The sequence below is a fragment of the Salvelinus fontinalis genome, chromosome 21, assembly GCF_029448725.1.
Source record: "Salvelinus fontinalis isolate EN_2023a chromosome 21, ASM2944872v1, whole genome shotgun sequence".
Lineage (NCBI taxonomy): Eukaryota > Metazoa > Chordata > Actinopteri > Salmoniformes > Salmonidae > Salvelinus > Salvelinus fontinalis.
This window is the reverse complement of record NC_074685.1, coordinates 30,854,549-30,879,791: the sequence shown is the minus strand read 5'-3', so window position 1 is coordinate 30,879,791 and position 25,243 is coordinate 30,854,549. Positions and strand designations below refer to the sequence as shown.

General features: G+C 45.1%; 1 protein-coding gene across 1 annotated transcript in view; it reads right to left on the bottom strand.

Annotated features, from left to right (window-relative positions):
- LOC129818643 (WD repeat-containing protein 70) overlaps positions 1–25,243 on the bottom strand; it is a 93,131-nt gene that overhangs the window by 19,009 nt on the left and 48,879 nt on the right. Inside the window, exons 11-13 of the mRNA XM_055874745.1 lie at positions 9,619–9,718; positions 8,646–8,730; positions 8,299–8,437 (exon numbers count right to left, since the gene is read on the bottom strand). Coding sequence (XP_055730720.1) covers positions 8,299–8,437; positions 8,646–8,730; positions 9,619–9,718 — 324 coding nt within the window. The remainder of the gene's footprint in view (positions 1–8,298; positions 8,438–8,645; positions 8,731–9,618; positions 9,719–25,243) is intronic.

The following is a 25,243-nucleotide window of genomic DNA, read 5'->3' as shown; positions in this document are numbered from 1 at the left end:
CGTGTGCAATTGGCATGCTGACTGCAGTAATGTCCACCAGCGCTATTGCAAGATAACTGAATGTTAATTTCTCTGCCATAAGCCACCTCCAACGTTGTTTTAGAGAACTTGGCAGTACGTCCAACCGGCCTCACAATCGCAGACCACGTGTAACCACGCCAGCCCAGGACCATCACATCCGGCTTCTTCACCTGCGGGATCATCTGAGACCAGTCATCTGGAAAACTGAAGAAACTGTGTGTTTGCACATCAACCAAAGAATTTCTGCACAAACAGAAACCGTCTCAGGGAAGCTCATCTGTATGCTCGTTGTCCTCCCCAGGGTCTTAACCTGACTGCAGTTCGGCGTCGTAACAGACTTTAGTGGGAAAATGCTCACCTTCGATGGCCACTGGCACGCTAGAGAAGTGTGCTCTCCACGGATGAATGTATGGCGTCGTGTAGGCGAGCGGTTTACTGATTCCAACGCTGTGAACAGAGCGCCCCATGGTGGCGGTGGGGTTATGGTATGGGCAGGCATAAGCTACGGACAGCGAACACAACCGCATTTTATCGATGGCAATTTGAATGCACAGAGATACCGTTGACATATTGAGGCCCATTGTCGTGCCATTCATCCGCCGCCCTCACCTCATGTTTCAGCATGATAAAGGTTCTGTACACAATTCCTGGAAAATGCCCAGTTCTTCCATGGCCTGCATACTCACCAGACATGTCACCCATTGAGCATGTTTGGGATGCTCTGTATCGACGTGTACGACAGAGTGTTCCAGTTCCCGCCAATATCCAGCAACTACACACAGCCATTGAAGAGGAGTGGGACAACATTCCACAGGCCACAATCAACAGCCTGATCAACTCTATGCGAAGGAGATGTGTCGCGCTGCATGAGGCAAATGGTGGTCACACAAGATACTGACTGGTTTTCTGATCCAAGCCCCTACCTTTTTTTAAGGTATCTGTGACCAACAGATGCATATCTGTATCCCCAGTCGTGAAATCAATAGATTAGGGCCTAATGAATATATTTCAATTGACTGATTTCCTTATATGAACTGCAACTCAGTAAAATCTTTGAAATTGTTGCATGTTGCGTTTATATTTGTGTTCAATGTACATAGACCGTGGTCATTTGTCTGGCCAATTACCGTCATCCAAAATCCCATGACCGTCAGAGCCCTACTCACCCACACTGAGGTGCAATTTCCTCTATGCATGACTGTGTGTGTGACAAAGAGGGAGGAATAATGATGATTTCTTAGTTCACAAAGGATAGTGTTTTGTATTAAAATAAATAATGAAAACGGTTTATGAATGATGCTGGGCAGTGGGCAGTATTACAAGCAGAGACCATGGATGGAGTATTAGTGTGGATGTGGAAATCAGTGGCCCAGTGGGGGATGGGACAGGATGGGGACGGTTAGGACTAGGGGTGGTGCTGTGGGGAGGGTCTGTGACAGGTTGAAAGCTGCTTAACGCCCAGCTGTTCAGCTTCCCACCGGGCTCCAGTTGGTAAGGGGACCAACACACAGCAAACAAAACACACACATACTATTAGGAACTCACATATTCCCACAATACCTAGGAATTACACATCATCCACTTACATAAACACAGTCAGCCAAACAGCCCCTCCCCACAACATCCCAGATCCTCATAGACTTGCCTAGCAGACCCATGAGGCACGTCCAGCAGCTCTGTGGTGACGGGTGAGTGAGTGTAGTGGACATGTCAGGGTTAATCTGCCCCACTGACCATGTGGTGAAGTAATTGATGATTTAGAAGATCTAGAAAATGCTCCCAATCAGAACTTTAAAGAAATGTGAAATGTGTAAACATGCTGCACAAACATATCTGGACAGAACTGTGTCAGTGTGTGTGTGTGTGTGTGTGTGTGTGTGTGTGTGTGTGTGTGTGTGTGTGTGTGTGTGTGTGTGTGTGTGTGTGTGTGTGTGTGTGTGTGTGTGTGTGTGTGTGTGTGTGTGTGTGTGTGTGTGTGTGTGTGTGTGTGTGTGTGTGTGTGTGTGTGTGTGTGTGTGTGTGTGTGTGTGTGTGTGTGTGTGTGTGTGTGTGTGTGTGTGTGTGTGTGTGTGTGTGTGTGTGTGTGTGTGTGTGTGTGTGTGTGTGTGTGTGTGTGTGTGTGTGTGTGTGTGTGTGTGTGTGTGTGTGTGTGTGTGTGTGTGTGTGTGTGTGTGTGTGTGTGTGTGTGTGTGTGTGTGTGTGTGTGTGTGTGTGTGTGTGTGTGTGTGTGTGTGTGTGTGTGTGTGTGTGTGTGTGTGTGTGTGTGTGTGTGTGTGTGTGTGTGTGTGTGTGTGTGTGTGTGTGTGTGTGTGTGTGTGTGTGTGTGTGTGTGTGTGTGTGTGTGTGTGTGTGTGTGTGTGTGTGTGTGTGTGTGTGTGTGTGTGTGTGTGTGTGTGTGTGTGTGTGTGTGTGTGTGTGTGTGTGTGTGTGTGTGTGTGTGTGTGTGTGTGTGTGTGTGTGTGTGTGTGTGTGTGTGTGTGTGTGTGTGTGTGTGTGTGTGTGTGTGTGTGTGTGTGTGTGTGTGTGTGTGTGTGTGTGTGTGTGTGTGTGTGTGTGTGTGTGTGTGTGTGTGTGTGTGTGTGTGTGTGTGTGTGTGTGTGTGTGTGTGTGTGTGTGTGTGTGTGTGTGTGTGTGTGTGTGTGTGTGTGTGTGTGTGTGTGTGTGTGTGTGTGTGTGTGTGTGTGTGTGTGTGTGTGTGTGTGTGTGTGTGTGTGTGTGTGTGTGTGTGTGTGTGTGTGTGTGTGTGTGTGTGTGTGTGTGTGTGTGTGTGTGTGTGTGTGTGTGTGTGTGTGTGTGTGTGTGTGTGTGTGTGTGTGTGTGTGTGTGTGTGTGTGTGTGTGTGTGTGTGTGTGTGTGTGTGTGTGTGTGTGTGTGTGTGTGTGTGTGTGTGTGTGTGTGTGTGTGTGTGTGTGTGTGTGTGTGTGTGTGTGTGTGTGTGTGTGTGTGTGTGTGTGTGTGTGTGTGTGTGTGTGTGTGTGTGTGTGTGTGTGTGTGTGTGTGTGTGTGTGTGTGTGTGTGTGTGTGTGTGTGTGTGTGTGTGTGTGTGTGTATAGTGTAATGAACCAAAGCGCCCTTTGTAGAGATGCTTCAATGACAATCAATGGGCAGTGTGTAAAACAGCCTATCACGGTCGCTATGGTACCGGAGCACATCAATCACATCACATGCATAGCATTGAGGAATTCCGTTCCACTCCAGTGGAGCTCAATCACAGCTCAAAGACTTGACCCAGCAGAATCCCAACGCATGCAAGAACCAAGTAGAACCGAGCCTAGCAGAGCTCAGCCCAACACAGGCAAGATCAGCAGAACCAAGACCAGCAGAACAAGTCCGATCCAACCCAACTGACTCAGCCCAGCCAGGTATGGCCCAGCCCAAGTCAGCAGAGCTATGCAGTATCCTCGCTGAGCAGTAGAGGGTTCCAATGTGGATAGTCAGAGCCGTGTGTTTACAGTGTGGGGAATACACTGTTTACACTCCTACTCCACACAAGGTTGTAAGGACACATTCATACAAAGCCTAACTATCACCCCCCTTTTTCCCATGCCACAGCTGACTATTTACCCACAGCAGACAGAAAACTAGCGTTGGTGCCATCAAATGGGAAAATCTCAATGAAAGTGTCCGAGTTTGCCTCAGCACCCCATAACTGAAATCAGAATGACCACCAGATATGCCCTTGTGGAGGAGCAACGTACTGAGCCACAAAGAGGAGAACCACCATGGCCCTTGTTCCATTTTCCACCCTCCTCACACTAAAGATGAAAGCCTCTGTATCAAAGAGCAGGAGAGGGAGAGGCAGGCTACTGTTCGAGAGCCATCAAGCGTGAGAAGTGAAGTGTTGCGAGTGCAGACATCAACACACAGATGTGACACACTATGAGAATGTGAGGCTGGGACAACGCCTCACCGACACACAACACCCAGCCACCAGAAATAAATACCCATTACACCCACTGGGTCTTTGCCATTTCTCCCCAGTGGAATCTACCGTAGGGTTCCCGGGACTGCTACATCCACCAGTACTCTCACTGATAGGCATTTCTCAGAGGTATTTCCCACTGTACCTCAGCTGGAGTGAGTCTGTGAGTCCTCACCTGCTTCATGCCCGTTGTGATCGACAGAGATAAGCTTAGAGTGGCTGGAGTATTTACCTAACCCAGGCTAAAAACTCCTCCACGCCATAGCACAGCCTATGCCCCGGGTCCAGGGGTTATGTAGACTGTTTAGTCGGAGATGATTGGTAGCCCTGCCTTTCACTCGACCGCCTGGTACACCGCTTCATAAAGACAGCACTTAAATTCTTAACCCATCTCAGAGCGGGGACGGCTGGTGTAAACACAGTAAACAGCTCATTGGTCAGGTCACCCGAGTGCACGTCGCCCCAGAAATAACTACATCTGCTGCAAAGACAAACGTTTAACACCTCAGAGCTCTGCTTATCTGATTTGGAATAGGGAAGGTACTAAATATACATGGGTACATGCACTTAAGAGTTGTCTCTCGCTCTCTCTCTCTGTAGGCTGTGCCAGGCCGGCTGTCAAACATACATGGAGAAGAGACGGCAGCCGGCTGGCAGGTAGGACGCGGCCGCTGTAAACCCCCAGAGGATAGGAGAACCTGGCTGTCAAGCCTGGACCTGAGGCATACTGAGTTAGTCTCTGTCAGACCTCACTGTTTTGACTACACATACACTCTGATAAATCCACTGGAGAGGGCCGGGGTGGGGGGAGAGAGAGAGAGCAAGGAGAGATGGAAAGGGATTGGTAGAAAAGGGGAGAATGGAAAAAGAGCTGCGCTGCGCATACTGTACCACATGACACAGAGAGAACATTCTTTCAACCTGGGGCTGGCGGTGTGGTTTCAATTCTCCACAGACAGATCTCTCTGTCTCACAGCAGCCTTCTGATCTGAATCCCCATCTACCCTGGTGAAGGGAGCTATTCTGATCAGCTAATGCTAGACAGACGCTGCAGCGGAGTGTCGGTGAGAAGAGCGTCTAGAGCTGCTGTATCTCCAGAAGATCCTTTTTACACCTACGTGCCCTTTTCCTTGGCAACAAGTAGCATGTACAGTAGGTTCCTTACATGCTAGATTGTAGAGTACATTATTGATGATTGGCAGAGAGTAGGGTTACATTACGCCTCTCTTTCCTGGCTTGGCTTGGTCCCAAACCGTGTTCCTGACTCTTTTCTCCTAGCTTGGATGGGTTGAGTTGGGTTTTCCAGTTGTCCCTGCACTGAAAGATGATCGTGCTACTGGCAAACCACAGAGTTGGGGGAAACATCAGTATTCTGTTCTCATTCAGAGATGCACAGGTGGCCATGTTTAGACCCACAGCCATAACTCAAGTCAGATGCTTGAAGAGAAAAGGCAAACACTATTGAAATGTAGCAAGGACACAGGTAGGCTAATTCTGATGTTCAGACACACATGCATGGCTTGAATTAAATGACGTGATACAAAGGTGATACAAAGCTTAAGGTCACTTGTTCCATGAATTGTTCATAATGAAATCTACATCTCAAATCAACAGGAACACATATTGGAGGGGCTGTGTGGGCCTCTATAATAACACACATTTTCAACCCGCAGGACTGTTAAAACAGAACCTGGCCATCAAAAAACCCTCACTGCTACTGACACAAGGCAACAGAACCAGTAGACACCAGGCCTGAGTGATTAAGTTTGGCGTTCAGCAGTATCTACAGTACCTGAACTTACTAATAGAGTTCAGCAGTCTCTACAGTATCAGAACTTACTAATAGAGTTCAGCAGTCTCTACAGTATCAGAACTTACTAATAGAGTTCAGCAGTCTCTACAGTATCAGAACTTACTAATAGAGTTCAGCAGTCTCTACAGTATCAGAACTTACTAATAGAGTTTAGCAGTCTCTACAGTATCAGAACTTACTAATAGAGTTCAGCAGTCTCTACAGTATCAGAACTTACTAATAGAGTTCAGCAGTCTCTACAGTATCAGAACTTACTAATAGAGTTCAGCAGTCTCTACAGTATCAGAACTTACTAATAGAGTTCAGCAGTCTCTACAGTATCAGAACTTACTAATAGAGTTCAGCAGTCTCTACAGTATCAGAACTTACTAATAGAGTTCAGCAGTCTCTACAGTATCAGAACTTACTAATAGAGTTCAGAGTATCTACAGTACCAGAACTCACTAATAGAGTTCAGCAGTCTCTACAGTATCAGAACTTACTAATAGAGTTCAGCAGTCTCTACAGTATCAGAACTTACTAATAGAGTTCAGCAGTCTCTACAGTATCAGAACTTACTAATAGAGTTCAGCAGTCTCTACAGTATCAGAACTTACTAATAGAGTTCAGGAGTCTCTACAGTATCAGAACTTACTAATAGAGTTCAGCAGTATCTACAGTACCTGAACTCACTAATAGAGTTCAGCAGTCTCTACAGTATCAGAACTTACTAATAGAGTTCAGGAGTCTCTACAGTATCAGAACTTACTAATAGAGTTCAGCAGTATCTACAGTACCTGAACTCACTAATAGAGTTCAGCAGTCTCTACAGTATCAGAACTTACTAATAGAGTTCAGCAGTATCTACAGTATCAGAACTTACTAATAGAGTTCAGGAGTCTCTACAGTATCAGAACTTACTAATAGAGTTCAGCAGTCTCTACAGTATCAGAACTTACTAATAGAGTTCAGCAGTATCTACAGTACCTAAACTCACTAATAGAGTTCAGCAGTCTCTACAGTATCAGAACTTACTAATAGAGTTCAGCAGTATCTACAGTACCTGAACTCACTAATAGAGTTCAGCAGTCTCTACAGTATCAGAACTTACTAATAGAGTTCAGCAGTCTCTACAGTATCAGAACTCACTAATAGAGTTCAGCAGTATCTACAGTACCTGAACTCACTAATAGAGTTCAGCAGTCTCTACAGTACCAGAACTCACTAATAGAGTTCAGCAGTATCTACAGTATCAGAACTTACTAATAGAGTTCAGCAGTCTCTACAGTATCAGAACTTACTAATAGAGTTCAGCAGTCTCTACAGTATCAGAACTTACTAATAGAGTTCAGCAGTCTCTACAGTATCAGAACTTACTAATAGAGTTCAGCAGTCTCTACAGTATCAGAACTTACTAATAGAGTTCAGCAGTCTCTACAGTATCAGAACTTACTAATAGAGTTCAGCAGTCTCTACAGTATCAGAACTTACTAATAGAGTTCAGAGTATCTACAGTACCAGAACTCACTAATAGAGTTCAGCAGTCTCTACAGTATCAGAACTTACTAATAGAGTTCAGCAGTCTCTACAGTATCAGAACTTACTAATAGAGTTCAGCAGTCTCTACAGTATCAGAACTTACTAATAGAGTTCAGCAGTCTCTACAGTATCAGAACTTACTAATAGAGTTCAGGAGTCTCTACAGTATCAGAACTTACTAATAGAGTTCAGCAGTATCTACAGTACCTGAACTCACTAATAGAGTTCAGCAGTCTCTACAGTATCAGAACTTACTAATAGAGTTCAGGAGTCTCTACAGTATCAGAACTTACTAATAGAGTTCAGCAGTATCTACAGTACCTGAACTCACTAATAGAGTTCAGCAGTCTCTACAGTATCAGAACTTACTAATAGAGTTCAGCAGTATCTACAGTATCAGAACTTACTAATAGAGTTCAGGAGTCTCTACAGTATCAGAACTTAGTAATAGAGTTAAGCAGTCTCTACAGTATCAGAACTTACTAATAGAGTTCAGCAGTATCTACAGTACCAGAACTCACTAATAGAGTTCAGCAGTGTGCAGTATTCCCCAGGATAACCCTCCTATCCTGCCTGTACAGTCACAGTAGTGGTTGTAAAGTAGCTCTAATCCCTGCTGGGGATAATTAATCTTGGGTTAAATGGGAAATTATCTTAAACCCCTTAATCTGAACAGACAAGATTTATTTCCTGCCCAAATGAGAGCTTAGACTGATGTAGGAGAGTTTTAAGATGGAACACAAGGACAAACCCCAAATCCTGAGAGGAAATTACATTTTAGGGACTTTCTAGGGAAGTCTGCAATACTGCCTCTGTTGCAATGTACATAAATGAATGTTGCCCCTTCAACCAATTATTACTGTTTGATTATCACTGTACATGTTTTTATTATAATGTCTGTGAACCAACACAATTAAATGAAATCTGAGAATACGATGTAGTCATTCTGGTCAGTTATTATTACTGTTGAAGTCAGAGTTAAAGAATGTTAAAGAATTAAAGTCAGAGTTAAAGAATTTCTCACCGCGTTGGTGACATCTATCTCATAAACCTTCTGGAAGGAGGCTCTGTCAAAGAACACCAGCTTCCCGTTGCCCTCGTCCTTCTTCACCGACGTCCCCGTCACCAGCAGCTTGTCATCAGGGCTGAAACAGCAGTCTGTCCTGTTCGGGACACAGCCACACATCAGCCAGCTGATACTAGACAAGCACGTTTTTATTTTAAAGTCATGTCCTTCATTTGTTCTCAGGAACTGTACCCTGCACATGTAGGTAGTACCAACCAGTTATATTAAAGTCATCACAGGAAATCCCATAAAGACTGTTCAAATCACCAATGATTAATCAAGGGAATAATGACAGGAGTACTCACATGGAGAAGAAGGCGGAAAGCCCTGTAGCCACATTCAGAGGCTTCTTGAAGTTACGGATGTCCCAGGTCTTTAGAGTGTCATCACCTGGCAGAGAAAATGGAAGTTATTCAAGAGGTATTGTAATTATCTCACGGTGCACTGATGTACAACTCTCTCCTGTGTTACTATACCATCTACTGCATCTTGCCTATGCCGTTCTGTACCATCACTCATTCATATATCTTTATGTACATATTCTTTATCCCTTTACACTTGTGTGTATAAGGTAGTAGTTGTGGAATTGTTAGGTTAGATTACTTGTTGGTTATTACTGCATTGTCGGAACTAGAAGCACAAGCATTTCGCTACACTCGCATTAACATCTGCTAACCATGTGTATGTGACAAATATTTTTTATTTTTTTTTGATGTACCATAGATCACACAGTCTGGTCAGTCATGTACAGTAAAATACAGCTTGTTCTTAACTCAACAGTGACCTTCCGGGAAACTATAATGGTTAAGGAACACTGGCACCCTGATGAGAGAGTCAACACAGGCATGATCTAAGGCTGAGGCATCGCGGGCCAAGCATACAGCCCACTCAGAGGGACGTATGGCTAGAACAGAACACACGCTAAGACGGAGGAAACCCCTCTGCTTCTGTGTATGGAAGATCTGCATGTGTGCTGCACAGCTTCCCTGATGGTGACAGACTGGCTGTCTTTATTTGCACTTTGGGGAAGAGATGAGCTCTTTCCCCGCTGAAGCAACAGACTTGTGGATGCGTGTTCAGACATTACATCTCCCCTGAAAGCACGGGGTCAGGGCTGGGGCAGAGGGACTCGCTCCAATGTATACACACACAGGTACAGAGCTACAGTACAGTGTTGTTGAACGCACAGTCAGGCAACGCTGACGTTCATGTTATACTGGTGATGTACTGTAGTAAGTAGGAATCAGGTAATTAGTGAGGCAGGCTGATAGATCCCACCTCCTCGAGAGGCCAGTGTTGTCCCGTCGTAGGAGAAGGTGAGACAGGAGGTGTCTGTTCCTGGGGCGTGGGCCTGGCGACAGTGGAACTTGGTGTGGACCTGAGGGTGAAGAGGATAGGGGTCAAAAGGTATGACAAGTAAAAGGTGACCCAACATTCACATAGACATCGTCTCAGATTAACCATCCCAGGACATCGTCTCAGTGACGGAAGTGCTGTAGCAAATGCATGTTCCCTAGACTGTCAATCACTTTTGGTGAACTTCTAAACGTTCTTCTAGAAGTTTTCTGTCACCAGCGGATGTTGAACTCTTACCACTCCAGTAACATAAAGACTTATTCATGCTCCATCTCTTCAAGACAACATACGTTTTCAATTTGCTCCTAAAACACCATACCCTCAAAACCACCATGTTGTACGATACGCTCAGACCTTTGCAGACGGTACAGACACGGTATGTGATTTTAGACTGGGGGTTTACCTTGGCAAGCTGAGCTGCCTGACTACTAGTCTTTTATTTTTCTCGATTTAAATCCGAAACACATAATCATAACTCAAGCCGTATGTCCCACACCACAATACATAGCAGATAAACCACTTTGTCCTAACTCTTTTAAGGCATTTAGGTTGGAAAGCTTACAAGACTTTACATGTGACTGGGGTCAGTCATAGTGACGTCAATAACACTGTAAACACCATGTGTCAGGGGCGTCATAAATTTGCACAGACATATCAATACGAAAATGAAAACATGGTTGACATTGCAGCATGTGACGTGATCAACACGTGCCACTCGCACCATGGAAGCCACATGAGCCCAGAGTCAAATCTATTGAGGGCTTTCAAACGGCCTGACAGTGCTAATGCTGGCTAAAACGCCCTCACAGGTTAAAAACGCCAATACAACAGAATTTCACTTTAAAGAGTAGTGCTTTTATAGATCATCTATTGAAAAGCTGTCTATGAGTCTCGGGGGGGGGGGGGGGGGGGGGGGGGGGGCGCTATGGTAAAGTGGTGTTGACATGTAGTACATTAAAGATACAGATTATTTAGATAAAAGCCAATCAGACTGACAAGTGGCCATGTGAAGTCAAGTTCATCCACCAACATTCATCTCGGCTCCCTAACCATGTCCACGCTGAAGCAGACAGCACCAAAATAGCCTCCCATCCAACGTGGTTCCTGTGTGCTCCACTGCATCAGCTCCTGTTGCGGCAGAGGCGCTGTGAGTCAAAGTCCACAGGTCTACACTATTGGCATTGCCCCAATGTGCCTTCAGCATGGAATGGCAAGGAGAGTTCTAGCTTATTCTCCACAGCACTAAACCAAAGCCACTCAGACCGACGAGAAACAACACGGAGGAGGAACACATTTGCACAACCCAGCACACACAGAGTTGAAAAAACCCCGGTAGATTACCAGAATAGAATGATATTATAAACTGGGTGGTTGGAGCCCTGAATGTTGGTTTATCAGATCGTGTACCATGGGTATGACAAAATAGTACTTGGTACTGTTCTAATAACGTTGGTGACCAGTTTATAATAGCATTAAGGCACCTCGGGGGTTTGTGGTATATGGTCAATATACCACGGCTAAGGGCTGTATCCAGGCACTCCTTAGTTGTGGTATATTGGCCATATACCACACCTCCTCGAGCCTTATTGCTTAATTAATGTATATCATAGCGAATCTCGGCTTTACCTGTGCTGAGTACAACCAGATAACCCACATAAATCACAACCAGACAGCTTTCAGCACTGACGTAAAGGGCTTCCCAGCGCTCAAACATACACAACCTGGATTTATGTACGTAAACCTTCAACTCTAAACGATAACCAAATACAATGGTAAATTAAATATAGCAACAAAGGAATTTCAGTCAGAGAGCGAGAGAAGGAATTTGAAGTGGAGGGATGGTGGGATAAAGTAGAGGGGAAAAGATAAGAGAGCTAGAGAACGAAAGAGCAATATTGCCAGAAAAGGAGACAGAGGAATGAAACAGGTGGTGCTGTATTGACGAGAGAGGGAACAGGGTCATAAGCACCATAGTAAGTGGAGGGAAGTTATTAAGCTGGGAAAGAAATATAACACTGCTGTATACATTCAGCTTCAGATAACACACACATCATCCACTCACTGCGTTTTAGCACTCAACGTCTCTCTCCGGCTATTCCAGTGCCTCTCTACCATTTGGCCTCAACTACTTATTTTCTTTTATCTCTCAATTATCTCATATTCTCTGGGGCAAATGGTTTTTGAAGAGTGATTGCTAAAAGCTTCACTTGCATATGTTTGTTTTTTCATGTTCAAAAGTTTAGAATGTTAAATGAACAACAGGGGACAAATCTCAACACAGAGAGAGGACTGACCAGGACAACATCTGGAAGCCCAGCACTCTTTTTAAACTACAAATAATTCATTTTGCATACCACAAAAAGTACATTCGCTTTTCAAGCTGTAATGAATGTGAAAACCAAGCACTAAGTTCATATTTTTGGGTCAAATGATCTCATTTACGAGATCCTAAATATTCTTGCAAATTAAGAAGTCCCTACTTTCGCTAAACAGAGCAATGTGACCCCTGGTTGAGCTTTGGGAACTGGGGTCGTTATTCTCCCAGCCCAAAACACAGACATGAGGTAAGCCTTGTTACAGGGAGATTTGATTACTGTTGACATGACATATTCATCCCTTTTCCTGCACCGCTCTCCTCAGTAGAGGAATGGGAAAGGTGAGGGGAGAGACAGAGAGAGGGGGGTAGCGACATAGTTACAGCTTCAACCAGGAAAGGGTCTTCTGAGAACTGGGAACCCTGCTGAGATACAGCAGAGCACCAAATTCTTCTCATTTCACTCCTCAGGCTGGAGAAAGAACCTTCCTAATAGTGATCTAGAAGTATTCTTATTTGACCTTTATTTCACTCGGCGAGTCGGTTAAGAACAAATTCTTATTTTCAATGACGGCCTAGGAACAGAATCACACTGACTTATAGGTATCCCACCTAAGGCATGGGAAGTATCAACCGTCATTGTACCAATCAATCACACAATGCATTTGTGTTATTACAATCCAATGCTATACTGTGTATTTGCCGACTACATTCTTACAGGTTTTAAATATGTGTTCATTTCCTGATGTTGGTTTGCTTCCCGTGTTAAGCCTAGCTTCCTGTTCTGCACCAGGTTGTGAAACTTGACTCTACGTTTGAAGCCTGTGTAGCGTGGTTCGTTCTGCGTTGTGTAATTCTTAATGAAGACGCTGCCACAACTGATGGTCTGCTCGTTGAAATCTTTTTATTTGCCCTGCACACGAAGAGACAACACACACGTTACCCTTGGTGCAGTCACAGCTCTCCGGCACCTTGCTAGCCGAGGGTCAGGCAAAAGAGAACGATAAAGTGGTATGGGGATACAGATAACCCGCGATGGGCCAAACCAAAATATACAAAACTTTTACAATCACTTGTATGTACAATATTGGTATGAAAAAGTGTTTGTACACCAAATAAAAACATTAGCTATGCAGCTGTAATTAAATAAAAAAATACACTGAATTATTATTATTATTATCAGATTATTAACATCCCCTCTTGACCTGGCCTATTTGAATTGGTCCTTGTGTGCAATTTGGTGCGTAATCTAGGGGAACAACATCACACTGCTACATTCACCCCCACTGTTTTACACTAGATTATAGACCCAAAACAAAACACATTACCTCAAAGGTAACAAAGCAAAGAAAGAAAAAAAATTCACACCCACAGGGCGACAGAGTAACCCAGTGTAGTCCCTTAATTCTAGACCCACAAATGGTCGATCAGCTGAAAAGCTATCCCGCGAAGGATTAGGAAAAATAAGGGGTAGCTAATCCCTTATTCAACCGTATACGAAAAATGCCATATACATTTTATGCCGATGGACTACACACAAAGTTACATGAATTGTCAAATATATTAGACAAACCCACAAATCATTCTAAGACATGCTTAGATTTCCCTACATTCCTACAAAAGAAAAAGGTAGGCAATATCCTACCGTCACTGAGAAAACAAGAACTGTTTCATTTCCTGTGTAGACATAGTTTGGATTAACCTATCCACTGGCTTAATAAGTCTACCCAGTCTAGTCCGAACACCCTCACCCACAAACCTAGCAGGAATGTCACAGACAGCACTAACCCTGCTCAGAGGTCTAACCTCAGGATGGGGAGTACTACAGATCCGCATCTCCGGAGCCAGCACACTTTCAGTTACCGACTCAACACTAGTAGTGTCAGACGACTGATCAGAATCCTGGTAGATTGTCACAGACCACACTGACGAAGCATCTTCAACCAAGGTAACATCATCCACACTGAATGGAGTTTCGCAATCAGAACTCTTGTAGGCTTCGGGGATATCTCTCTGGTCCACTTCTGCTGAGCACACCTCACTTAAGGGGACTTCATACGGTTGTTCCACCTCACTTCCATCAGCCGGGACTTCACCATCCTCTTGGAGTATCCTCCCAGAAGACTCAGGAAGGCCTGCTACCCAGTGGACAGTCCTGGCGTCACTCCCATCCATTTGGCTGGACATTGCAGACATCTCAGAGATCACGTCACCACTCGATAGAGATCCGTGACCCTCAGGTTCCTCCCACGAAGGTAAAGGCAGAAAGTTGACTGGCATAATCAGGTTCCTATGCACAGTTTTGATGCGTCCAGTGGTAGGGTGTTGGATACGATATGTGTTCAGTGAGCTGTTCTTTGCAACCACTATGTACACCACACTCTCCCAGCGATCAGCCAGTTTCTTCTTGCCCCTCTCCCCCTTGTTAGCAAGTAGAACTCTATCTCCCTTCTGCACCGAGTGACCCTTAGACCGTCTGTTGTAGACCTCGGCTTGTCTCTTTTGTTGCTTACTGGCATGCTGCTGGGCCAATGTCATGGCCTCTCTCAGATCCTCACCCAGAGACTGGACATACTTATCCACATCTACTGTGTCCCCATCCAACAGCACACTTTCAAACATAACATCTACCGGCAACCTAGGGGTGCGTCCGAACATCAAGAAGAAGGGTGGAAACCCAGTAGTCTCATGAACAGTGCAGTTATAGGAGAATGTCAATGTGTTCAACATCTGAGGCCATTTAGCCTTAGACCTAGCTGGCAGAGCTCTAATCATCCCACCCAGTGTACGATTCAGACGTTCTGCTTGACCGTTACCCATGGGATGATAAGGTGTGGTGTGGGACTTTTCAACACCAGATAACTGAAGTAATTCTGCAATAAGTAAACTCTCGAAGTTTGCACCCCTGTCAGAATGGATGCAATCAGCGAACCCATAAATGCAGAAGAAATTATTCCAGAGAACACGAGCAACAGTCTTAGCAGACTGGTTTGGACATGGATACGCACAGGCCAGCTTAGTAAAGTGATCAGTCACTACTAACACATCAATAGACTTGTTGTTTGAATCTTCGGCAGTCCAGAAATCAATACACACAAGTTCTAAAGGTGCCGTTGTCACAATGGAGACAAGTGGGGCTCTTGCTTCAGGCTCAGGTGCTTTACTCAACACACATCTCTTACAGTGGGCCACATATTCCTTGACATCCTTCTCCATAGATTCCCAGTAAAACCGCTGTCTCGTGAGCCACAATGTGCGCTGCTGACCCTGATGACCAGCATCATCATGAACTCCCTTCAACACAAGGCCTCTCAAAGACACAGGTACGACATACTGGAATATTTTCTTCTTACTCACTGGGTGTTTTGAGACACGATACAGAATCCCTAACCGCGTGGTGAGTTTCCCCCCACTGTCTTAGAGTATAAACTGTTTCTTTAGCTTCAAAGACTCGCTCTCTCCTAGATGGGCGCCGGCCTCTATCTACAAAGAACATTACTCTGCTGATGATAGGATCCAGTGACTGGTTATCATACAGCTCCTTGTGTGTAAGGACAGGTAAAGGGCTCTGACCCATGGACATCAACTTCTCAAGGTGCTGCACATGTGAAACGGACCTCACTGTGGCACCATCATCCCATCGGCGATGTGTTTGAAGGACAGCAGACACCTCCTCACAGGAAACCAACCCACTGACATCGTCTCCAGCTCTACTCAACTCACTCCCAGGAGCCATAGACGTTCCACAGCCAGCCTCGGGCTGCTCACAGGAGAGACGGAACATGTCTTGTACATCATCCAGTCGAAGACCTCTGGCTTCCTCCAGCAGGACATCATATGGAATTCTTGTCAGTCGGTGCAGAACTTTGGGGCGGACAAATGGCTCTCTGCTCAAAGCATCAGCAACGACATTCTTGGGCCCTGGTATGTACTGGATATCAAAATCAAAAGGTGCCAGCTTTGCAACCCATCTCTGCTCACATGCATCAAGTCTCGGCTTTGTAAGAATATATTTGAGTGGATTGTTGTCGGTCCACACCGTAAACTTATGCCCTCGCAGCCAATGGCTGAACTTATCATGAATGGCCCATTTCATGGCTAGAAATTCCAGCCGGTGAGCAGGATACTTGGATTGTGCATGATTAAGAGATTTACTAGCAAAAGCTATTGGCCTGGCTATGGCCTTCCCATCTTGCACTTGGGATAGTACCGCTCCCAAACCACTAGTAGATGCATCAACAGAAAGCAAAAATGGCTGAGAAAAATCTGGATGAGCCAGCAGTGCCTGGTCAACTAGTGCTGCTTTCAAAGCTTCAAAAGCGAGTTGACACTCGGCAGTCCAGTCTGCAGCAGTGAGCCTGCGAGAGGGACCAGGCCTCTTTCTGCCCTTGCCTCTCCTAGGCTTCTTCTGACCTGTAGTCAGCTGAAACAATGGCCTAGCAACCATGGAACAATTCTCAATGTAGTGTTGATAGTATACTACCATACCAAGGAAAGAACGGATTTTGCTAGGAGACGGAGTGACACCATCAGCTTCCATCATCTCACTCTCAGTCACATTCAAAATGGTTTGAATCTTAGCAGGATCAGTGGCTACGCCCTCCTGAGAAATGATGTGGCCCAAAAACTTAACAGACCTCCTCAAAAACTTGCACTTAGACGGAGACAGTTTAAGATTGTGCTCCTGCAACCGCTGGAAAACCATCTCAAGTCTCTGCAGACTCTCTTCCTCCGTCTTAGCAAAAACCATCAGATCATCCAAATAGCAAAGGAGACTTAGAAAGTTTTGGTCCCCAAAGATGGTCAGCATCATTCTCATAAACGTAGCCGGGCTGTTGCAAAGGCCCTGAGGCAAACGATTGTACTCGTGCAGACCTAAAGGAGAGGAAAAGGCAGTGTATTTCTTATCCTCTTCATGCAGTGGCACATTGTAGTACCCTGATGTCAAGTCCATTGTGCTGAAGAAGGCATTACCTCCCAGCGCCGCCAGTACATCAGCCTGATGAGGCAGGGGATGAGCATCCTTCACTGTGCGGGCGTTTAACCACCTAAAGTCAGTACATAGACGCAAGTCCCCATTCTTTTTCCATACCAGCACCAATGGTGAGGCATACTCGCTGCTGGATTTTCTGACGATTTCCTTTTCCTCCATATCATCCAGTGTTTCCCTGAGTTTTTGGTAATCAGCTGGAGAAAGCCTACGATAAGGTAATCGAAATGGGCGGTCATCAGTCAGCCGTATGCGATGGCAGAACTCTTTTGCCTCTCCACAATCCAGGCTATGTCTAGAGAACACCGTGTCATACTTCTCAATTAAACCGACAAGTTTGTCTTTCCAGAACTGTGAGACTGGACACTCCTCAACCGACAGGCCTTGAAGTCCAAGATTGCTCAGTGTACTGTTTCCATTAACTACACTGCCATCAACTGAACTCTTGGCTGTAAGACTGCCATGTGAGCTGTCACATTGTGCTTTTGCCACGTTCTGGTAAGCAGCTTTCTGCTTGACATCATCAAAATCCTCCAATGCAATACAAGGGTACACATCTGCCACTTTAGCATTTCGTCTCAGGGTAACTGGCGAAGTTGTTGGATTCACAATCTTCACAGGGAGCCATCCATCCCCCCACAGAGGCGTAACTACTCTCCCTACTAGTATGTGTCGATTCACACAACGAGACGTGCTGGGTTCGACAACAACAGTACTGCCCACAGAGAGTTTTGTCTTTGGGGGTAAGCGGCCCCACACAAGATGCTCACTCATGGGTTGGAGCGTTACTGCCCTCTTCAACTTAATGGTGCCCACTTTATCTGGGATGGAGTCTCCTCTCCATCTCTCCAGATTTGATAGGAGACGCAGGAACTGGCTGTCCTCACACTGTCCAGAGGGACCTGGCGTACCCACCACCTGCCAGTAGCTGTCATTTGATTTGAACTGTCTAATCAGAGACTTCAACACGTTAGTGCCAACAATGAGTTCATCAACCTGCCCATCTACAATCAGCACTGGGACTACATAACTGAAGCCATAAAGCTGTAGTTTCAAGTCACACATGCCCACTGGGCTAGTTTGCGTCCCACCACAACCCACCAGTATGATGTCTGAAGGAGCTAGAAAGTTCCCCTCTACCACTCCTGCCTCCCTCAACCGAGGTACAATATCTGCGCGCAGAGTAGTAGCCATGGACCCACTATCTAACATCCCCTTCAGCTCAACTTTATCCTGTACTAGCACGGTGGTGTAAAACAAACTGTCATTCTGAGAAATTCTCATTGTGTTCTGAAAAATTACTGTGTTGTTCTTGGGTACTGACTCACAAAAATAAGAATAAACAGATTGGATATCATCATCAGTGGAGGAAAAATTAGACTGCCTCACATTGCCCTCCTCAGAATGGAGACTTTCTAGTTTTCCTGAGACCTGCCAGTCTGCCCACATACAGGGCTCTTTCGCTTCCCAGTCTCACTACAGTCAAAGCTCATGTGGCCAGGAGAGAAGCACTTGAAACACAGCTGGTGCATCTGACAGTGAGCTTTGGTCCAGTGATTAGTGCTTCCACAGACAGCGCACTCACGCTCACGTTTGGGGAACTGTTTACGGGGCCCTCTGTTCACAGACTGAGTATTGCTGACAAGAGCCTTCTCTAGCATACTCAAAACCTTCTCTAATGTCCCACCCTCAGATACAGATTGGGCCTGTTCTGGTTCACGGCCACATCGAGAAAAAGATGACACATTAGGTCTGCTCTCAGGATCCACTTCCTCCTGGGGGGAGTCGAAGACAGCAGCCACCTGCTGTGAAAGTTGTGTTCTACATGCTTTACGCTCCCTTAACAGTTCATCCAAACGATCCTGTACCTCACTGGCTGTCCAGTCACGAAGGGGTTTGCATTTGAACACTTGGGCCAACTCTTTATCAGGACAGTTACGTACAAACATGACTGCCAACTCTGAGCACTGATTGGGCAAGGTTCTACCCTCACTTACAAGGTACTGTTCAGCTGCTTCTGCAGCTTTGTTAAGCCTAATCCAGAAATCTAGTGGACCCTCATTAGCATATGGTCTCATTGAATAGAAGTCAGCTAATGGCATACCTGAGTAGACAGTATCCCCAAAGTGTTGCTTGAGAACACTGAACACTGCCTTAACATCTGTGACAACAGGGTTGTTACGCATCCAGACTTTGGTCACATCCCGTGCCCTCCCCATGAGCCTAGACATCACCTCCCCAACATTCTCAGACCCAGTGTAACCCCTCTTCTCTAGGTAGACTCCCATTAGCTCCTCCCACTCCAGGACAGAGTACTTATCTGAGCCATCACCCCTGAAGAAAGGTGGAGCACTAACCTCTGACTTCACAACCAGATTCAGCTTGGACGCATCAATTAAAGTTGACCCACATTGTTGAGGCAGGGGAAACTGCTGGGATTGGTCAGGGGAATGGGCAGGAGAAAGACTTGAAGCCCCAGGCTGCAGTAAACTCGCTCTGATAGATTCTCCTATCTCTGAACCAATCTGCTTAATAAGGTCACTAAGCTGACTCGGTGTCCCATTATTACTGAGGACTGGGGACAATGGTACATCAAGAGACAGAGGTGGGATACCCTGGTCAGGTGGAGTAAACAGCCTACCCCTCCCAGTGCTTGTAAACTCAGGACTAGCAGCCACTCTACTCCCAGGAGCTGACTGTACCAATGGTGTAAATGCATGGACACCCCTCCCTCTACCCACACTAACCACACCAAAATCGCCAGCATAACTCATCTTATGGACTTGAGAGTCTTCCATGGCTCAATAGAGAACTAAACTACAATGTAATTTACTGCATACAAATACAAAAAAAATGCAATAAACAAATTCCCTCAAAACATGCAAATAAACGCCAATACAATTATCTAGTGAATATGCTACATTCACCTTCACTATTTACAGTATACATTCACTTATAGCAAACCATCAACAAGTGCGCATGCGCGGGTCGCGCATCTCCTCCACATGCACAGCTCCGGTGGTCAGCTTGAGCTAACCAGTCGGCAGGTCGCGGCACCAGTTTGTAGCGTGGTTCGTTCTGCGTTGTGTAATTCTTAATGAAGACGCTGCCACAACTGATGGTCTGCTCGTTGAAATCTTTTTATTTGCCCTGCACACGAAGAGACAACACACACGTTACCCTTGGTGCAGTCACAGCTCTCCGGCACCTTGCTAGCCGAGGGTCAGGCAAAAGAGAACGATAAAGTGGTATGGGGATACAGATAACCCGCGATGGGCCAAACCAAAATATACAAAACTTTTACAATCACTTGTATGTACAATATTGGTATGAAAAAGTGTTTGTACACCAAATAAAAACATTAGCTATGCAGCTGTAATTAAATAAAAAAATACACTGAATTATTATTATTATTATCAGATTATTAACATCCCCTCTTGACCTGGCCTATTTGAATTGGTCCTTGTGTGCAATTTGGTGCGTAATCTAGGGGAACAACATCACACTGCTACACCTGTCTCAGACGTCTCGCTCTCCCCTTCCTCAGTATGGAGCAATAGGTGGCCCCTCTCTATGAATCCCTGTCTCACACACACACACACACACACACACATGGATGAAAACAGATTGGGCTCAGAGCCTACAACTAGAGGTCGACCGATTAATCGGCATGGCTGATTAATTAGGGCCGATTTCAAGTTTTCATAACAATCGGTACTCAGCATTTTTGGACGCCGATTACATTGCACTCCACGAGAAGACTGCATGGCAGGTTCACCACCTGTTACGCGAGTGCAGCAATGAGCCAAGGTAAGTTGCTAGCTAGCATTAAACTTATCTTATAAAAAAACAATCAATCTTCACAAAATCACTAGTTAACTAGACATAGTTGATGATAATACTAATTTAACTAGCTTGTCCTGCGTTGCAAATAATCAATGCGGTGCCTGTTAATCATCGAATCACAGCCTACTTCGCCAAATGGGTGATGATTTAACAAGCGCATTCACGAAAAAAGCACTGTCGTTACACCAATGTACCTAACCATAAACATCAATGCCTTTCTTAAAATCAATACAAGTATATATATTTTTTAGTTAAAAGAAATTCATGTTAGCAGGCAATATTAACTAATTGTGTCACTTCTCTTGCGTTCAGTGCAAGCAGAGTCAGGGTATATGCAGCAGTTTGAGCTGCCTGGCTCGTTGCGAACTATGTGAAGACCATTTCTTCCTAACAAAGACCGTAATTAATTTGCCAGAATTTACATTATTATGACATAACATTGAAGGTTGTGCAATGTAACAGCAATATTTAGACTTAGGGATGCCACCCGTTAGATAAAATACGGAACGGTTCCGTATTTCACTGAAAGAATAAACGTTTTGTTTTCGAAATTATAGTTTCTGGATTTTACCATATTAATGACCTAAGGCTCGTATTTCTGTGTGTTTATTATATTATAATTAAGTCTATGATTTGATATTTGATAGAGCAGTCTGACAGTGGTGGTAGGCAGCAGCAGGCTCGTAAGCATTCATTCAAACAGCACTTTCCTGCGTTTGCCAGCTACTCTTCGCAAATGCTTGAAGCACAGCGCTGTTTATGACTTCAAGCCTGTCAACTCCCGAGATTAGGCTGGCAATACTATAGTGCCTATAAGAACATCCAATAGTCAAAGGTATATGTAATACAAATGGTAGAGAGATAAATAGTCCTATAATTCCTCTAATAACTACAACCTAAAACTTCTTACCTGGAAATATTGAAGACTCATGTTAAAAGGAACCACCAGCTTTCATATGTTCTAATGTTCTGAGCAAGGAACTTAAACGTTAGCTTTCTTACATGGCACATATTGCACTTTTACTTTCTTGTCCAAAACTGTGTTTTTGCATTATTTAAACCAAATTGAACATGTTTCCTAAATTGATTTTATTTATGTACTATATTAAGTTAAAATAAAAGTGTTCATTCAGTATTGTTGTAATTGTCATTATTACAAATATATATATAAAAAAAAAATCGACCGATTAATCGGTATCAGCTTTTTTTGGTCCTCCAATAATCGGTATCGGCGTTGAAAAATCATAAATCGGTCGACCTCTACCTACAACCCTGATCCCTGGGACATCACCAGAGATTTCACACATTTTCATCAAGGGTTGGGGGTGTTGTGGTGTATAACCAGGCTCAGAGTCAGACCACAAGAGATGGGCTAGGTTTCATCCTTGGAAGGGTCTGATAAAGATCTACCACACGCACAACTGTTCCTGACCATGTTATCCAAGTAGCGTTATATCAATATTACAACCGCCACACCCAACACACACAATCACACACCTGAGCCACCTTGTGAGCACCTCTGTCTAGACAGCCTTAAGATCAGGCTCTGAACTCTTGCTGGTTGTGAGGTTCAAGCTGCCCAACTCCACCCCTGAACAGCTGCTTTGATCCTTCATGGAAATCAACAAGTGCGACTCTCTCTGTGTGTGTGTGTGTGTTTTAGAGAAAGATGTCAGTGTGTTTTCTGAGCCAATCTCCTCTACCTTATCTCTCCATCTCCCCACAAAACATTTCTCTAAGTCATAAACCTTAGCCAAAATGCAGGGAATAAAATCTATTCACTTTAGGATGTAGAAACAGGTTAAGATCCATATTGGAGGCTGTCAGTGGCATGTCTTTGCCACAAGGCAAATCTCCCAGTTCCCTGATTGGCTGGGTGCTAGTCTACCAGTCCCAGCTGTGATGGATGCTGTGGTATTGTGGTATTGTGTCTGTAGGAGGCAGGATGCATCCAGCCAGCCAGACAGGCCCAGCTGGGGCAGTTTGTTCACACTCCAAAGGGTTCCCTGAAGACAGACTCGTAAAGCACGCTGAGTAGCTGCTCCAGCTTTCTGTCACGGCCTGGGCTTCTCCTTGAAACATTTTCATTGGGCCTGTGTTTTTAGACCTCTGCAGGCAGTTCCTAGCCAATGTCCCTATCTTTTATGGCCCCGGGATTTACTGGTTTACAGTGACACTGTGCAGAGTCACATTGCTGCTGCGTTGAGGTCCCCATTAGACCGGTGACTGCAAATTATGTGTTGGCCAGCTCTGGTCCATTTACCCAGGCAGGTATACAGTGTGTGATTAATAAATAATAAAAACAGGACGGAGGTTTATCACCAAATGTGACTTCATGCCGTCACAATGCATATGAACAGTATGGATTGAACACATTAATATCACAAAGGACTGTATGTTCCTCCTCATTATGGTGTGCAGAACTTCGCACAGACGTTTTGTAACGGCTCTGTACTACACTAACACTGACCGCTGCTTGATTGAAACCACCCCTCGAGTGGACGCACTTTGTCCTCTGGAGGGCTTGGAGGAGAACACTGACGACATAACATTCCGTACGTCTCTGTGGGAATGTTCTGGAACCGAGGCCAGCGTCTCCGCGCACCGCTTTCACCCGTACGTCACCCATTCTTAGTGTGAAAGGCTTCCCAGCATCACCCTAAAGTACCACTGCACATTACCTGGCAACCCTGGACATGAAACTGGGTGATTCTGGCACAAATGCAGTAATAACAGCAAGCCACGCAATCACTGCCTACCCTACAGCAGCAAGGCTGAGACCTTCTTGACTCCCATCACAGGATCAATCAATCCCACGTCAGGGTTCAGGAGCCTGATCTGTCATCCTCAATAATCCTTCTTCGGTCCGAGCACTAGATCAAGGTCGGCTGGATAATTGATATTGTCTGTCGACATTTTCTGCCCATGAGTAATAGAAGTGATACGGCAAGAGATGGACTTGATCCTAACCTCTTCAGAGTGAAGAGGAGAAGCAGTGGAAGGGCATCAGCAGGGAGTTGCTAGGAAGTGGGTCTAAATCTATGAGAGTGATGAGTCAAATTGATTACATTTTGTCATAATGTTTTCTGGGGTCCTCTATTTAAATCACAAACATGTCCTGTCCTAGCGGTAAAGGGCATTCAGTGAAAACTTGCCCCTCCAGCCCAGGTGGCCAGGGAACACACAGTATTATTGTAAGCTGCTATGGGATGCTGGGTAAATATTTAGTCTGGGAGAAGAACCAGTAATAAATTAGAGAGCTTTTACTCAATCTCTCTGAGCCTGCTGTTATAGCCATGGGGGGGGGGGGGGGGGGGGGGGAGACAAGTCTCTGGGCTCTGTTAGGGCTGGCAGGACAGGAATCTAGCAACAGAAAACTCACTAACATCACTCAACTCACAGACTCTCGGGCAGGCGAGAGAAAGTGAGTGAGAAAATGTCTACTAGTAGTGACCAAATGTGAAACTGAAAGCATGCCTGCTACAGATAAAATCAAAAAGGTTCATGGATCGTAATAATACAAAAAAAGTACTGTTACATTTGTGAATATAAGATGTTATAATCTCTATACAAATACCGTCATCTGTCTGAGCCCTGTTTCCCGACTCACTGCACAGAGAGCCTGCAGATATCAGGCCTGCCTGTCACTGTCTCACAGACGTCCCCTCACACTAAGTAACAGTCACGTCACACACACATCTATTCACACACATTGAACTACTCAACCCTGTCCACAGAAAGGTCCTCAGCGGAACGGAGGGATCGGGGGAGCTGCTGGAGGTGTAAGGGAAAACCCATATGCTCAGTATCATCTCCTAACATTCCTTAAGCCAATTACAACTGTGCAGGATTTAGCTTTTAGCAAGGCAGACGAGCATCAATGACGGTCAACATTTGGATTAATGTTGTCCTGATTTTGTTTTGGTTAAGCGTAAATAGATGGGGAAAAACAAAGCAAAAGCTAACATGGGAAGAATAAATAAAGAGATGATGAAAGTCCAGTTTGAGCCTTGGATACTAGAGTACCTTGTGAATAGTCTACTCTAGTGGGATAACAAGACTTGTGAAACCTGGCAACAAACACTAAGGAAATGGACATAACTAGGAGGAAATCAAACTGGAGTGATGTCCTGCTATTCTGACACCTCCTCAAACTTAAAGAGACTGCCTCAGTAGGCCTCTTGCCAGGTCCCAAGTGCTCTCTCTCCCCCTCTCTCTCTTTCCCCCCTTTCGGGGGTCAGGTCTGTCTGTGACAGCTGTAAGAGAGGCTGTGAGCGATAGACTGCCAAACCTGCTCTCTCCACTGATCCCTCCACAGGAAGCTGTGGCGTGTCATTTCTTCCCACCACCCCAACACAGACCAGAGACGTGTCACCCACCGGCCGCAAAATCCCCCA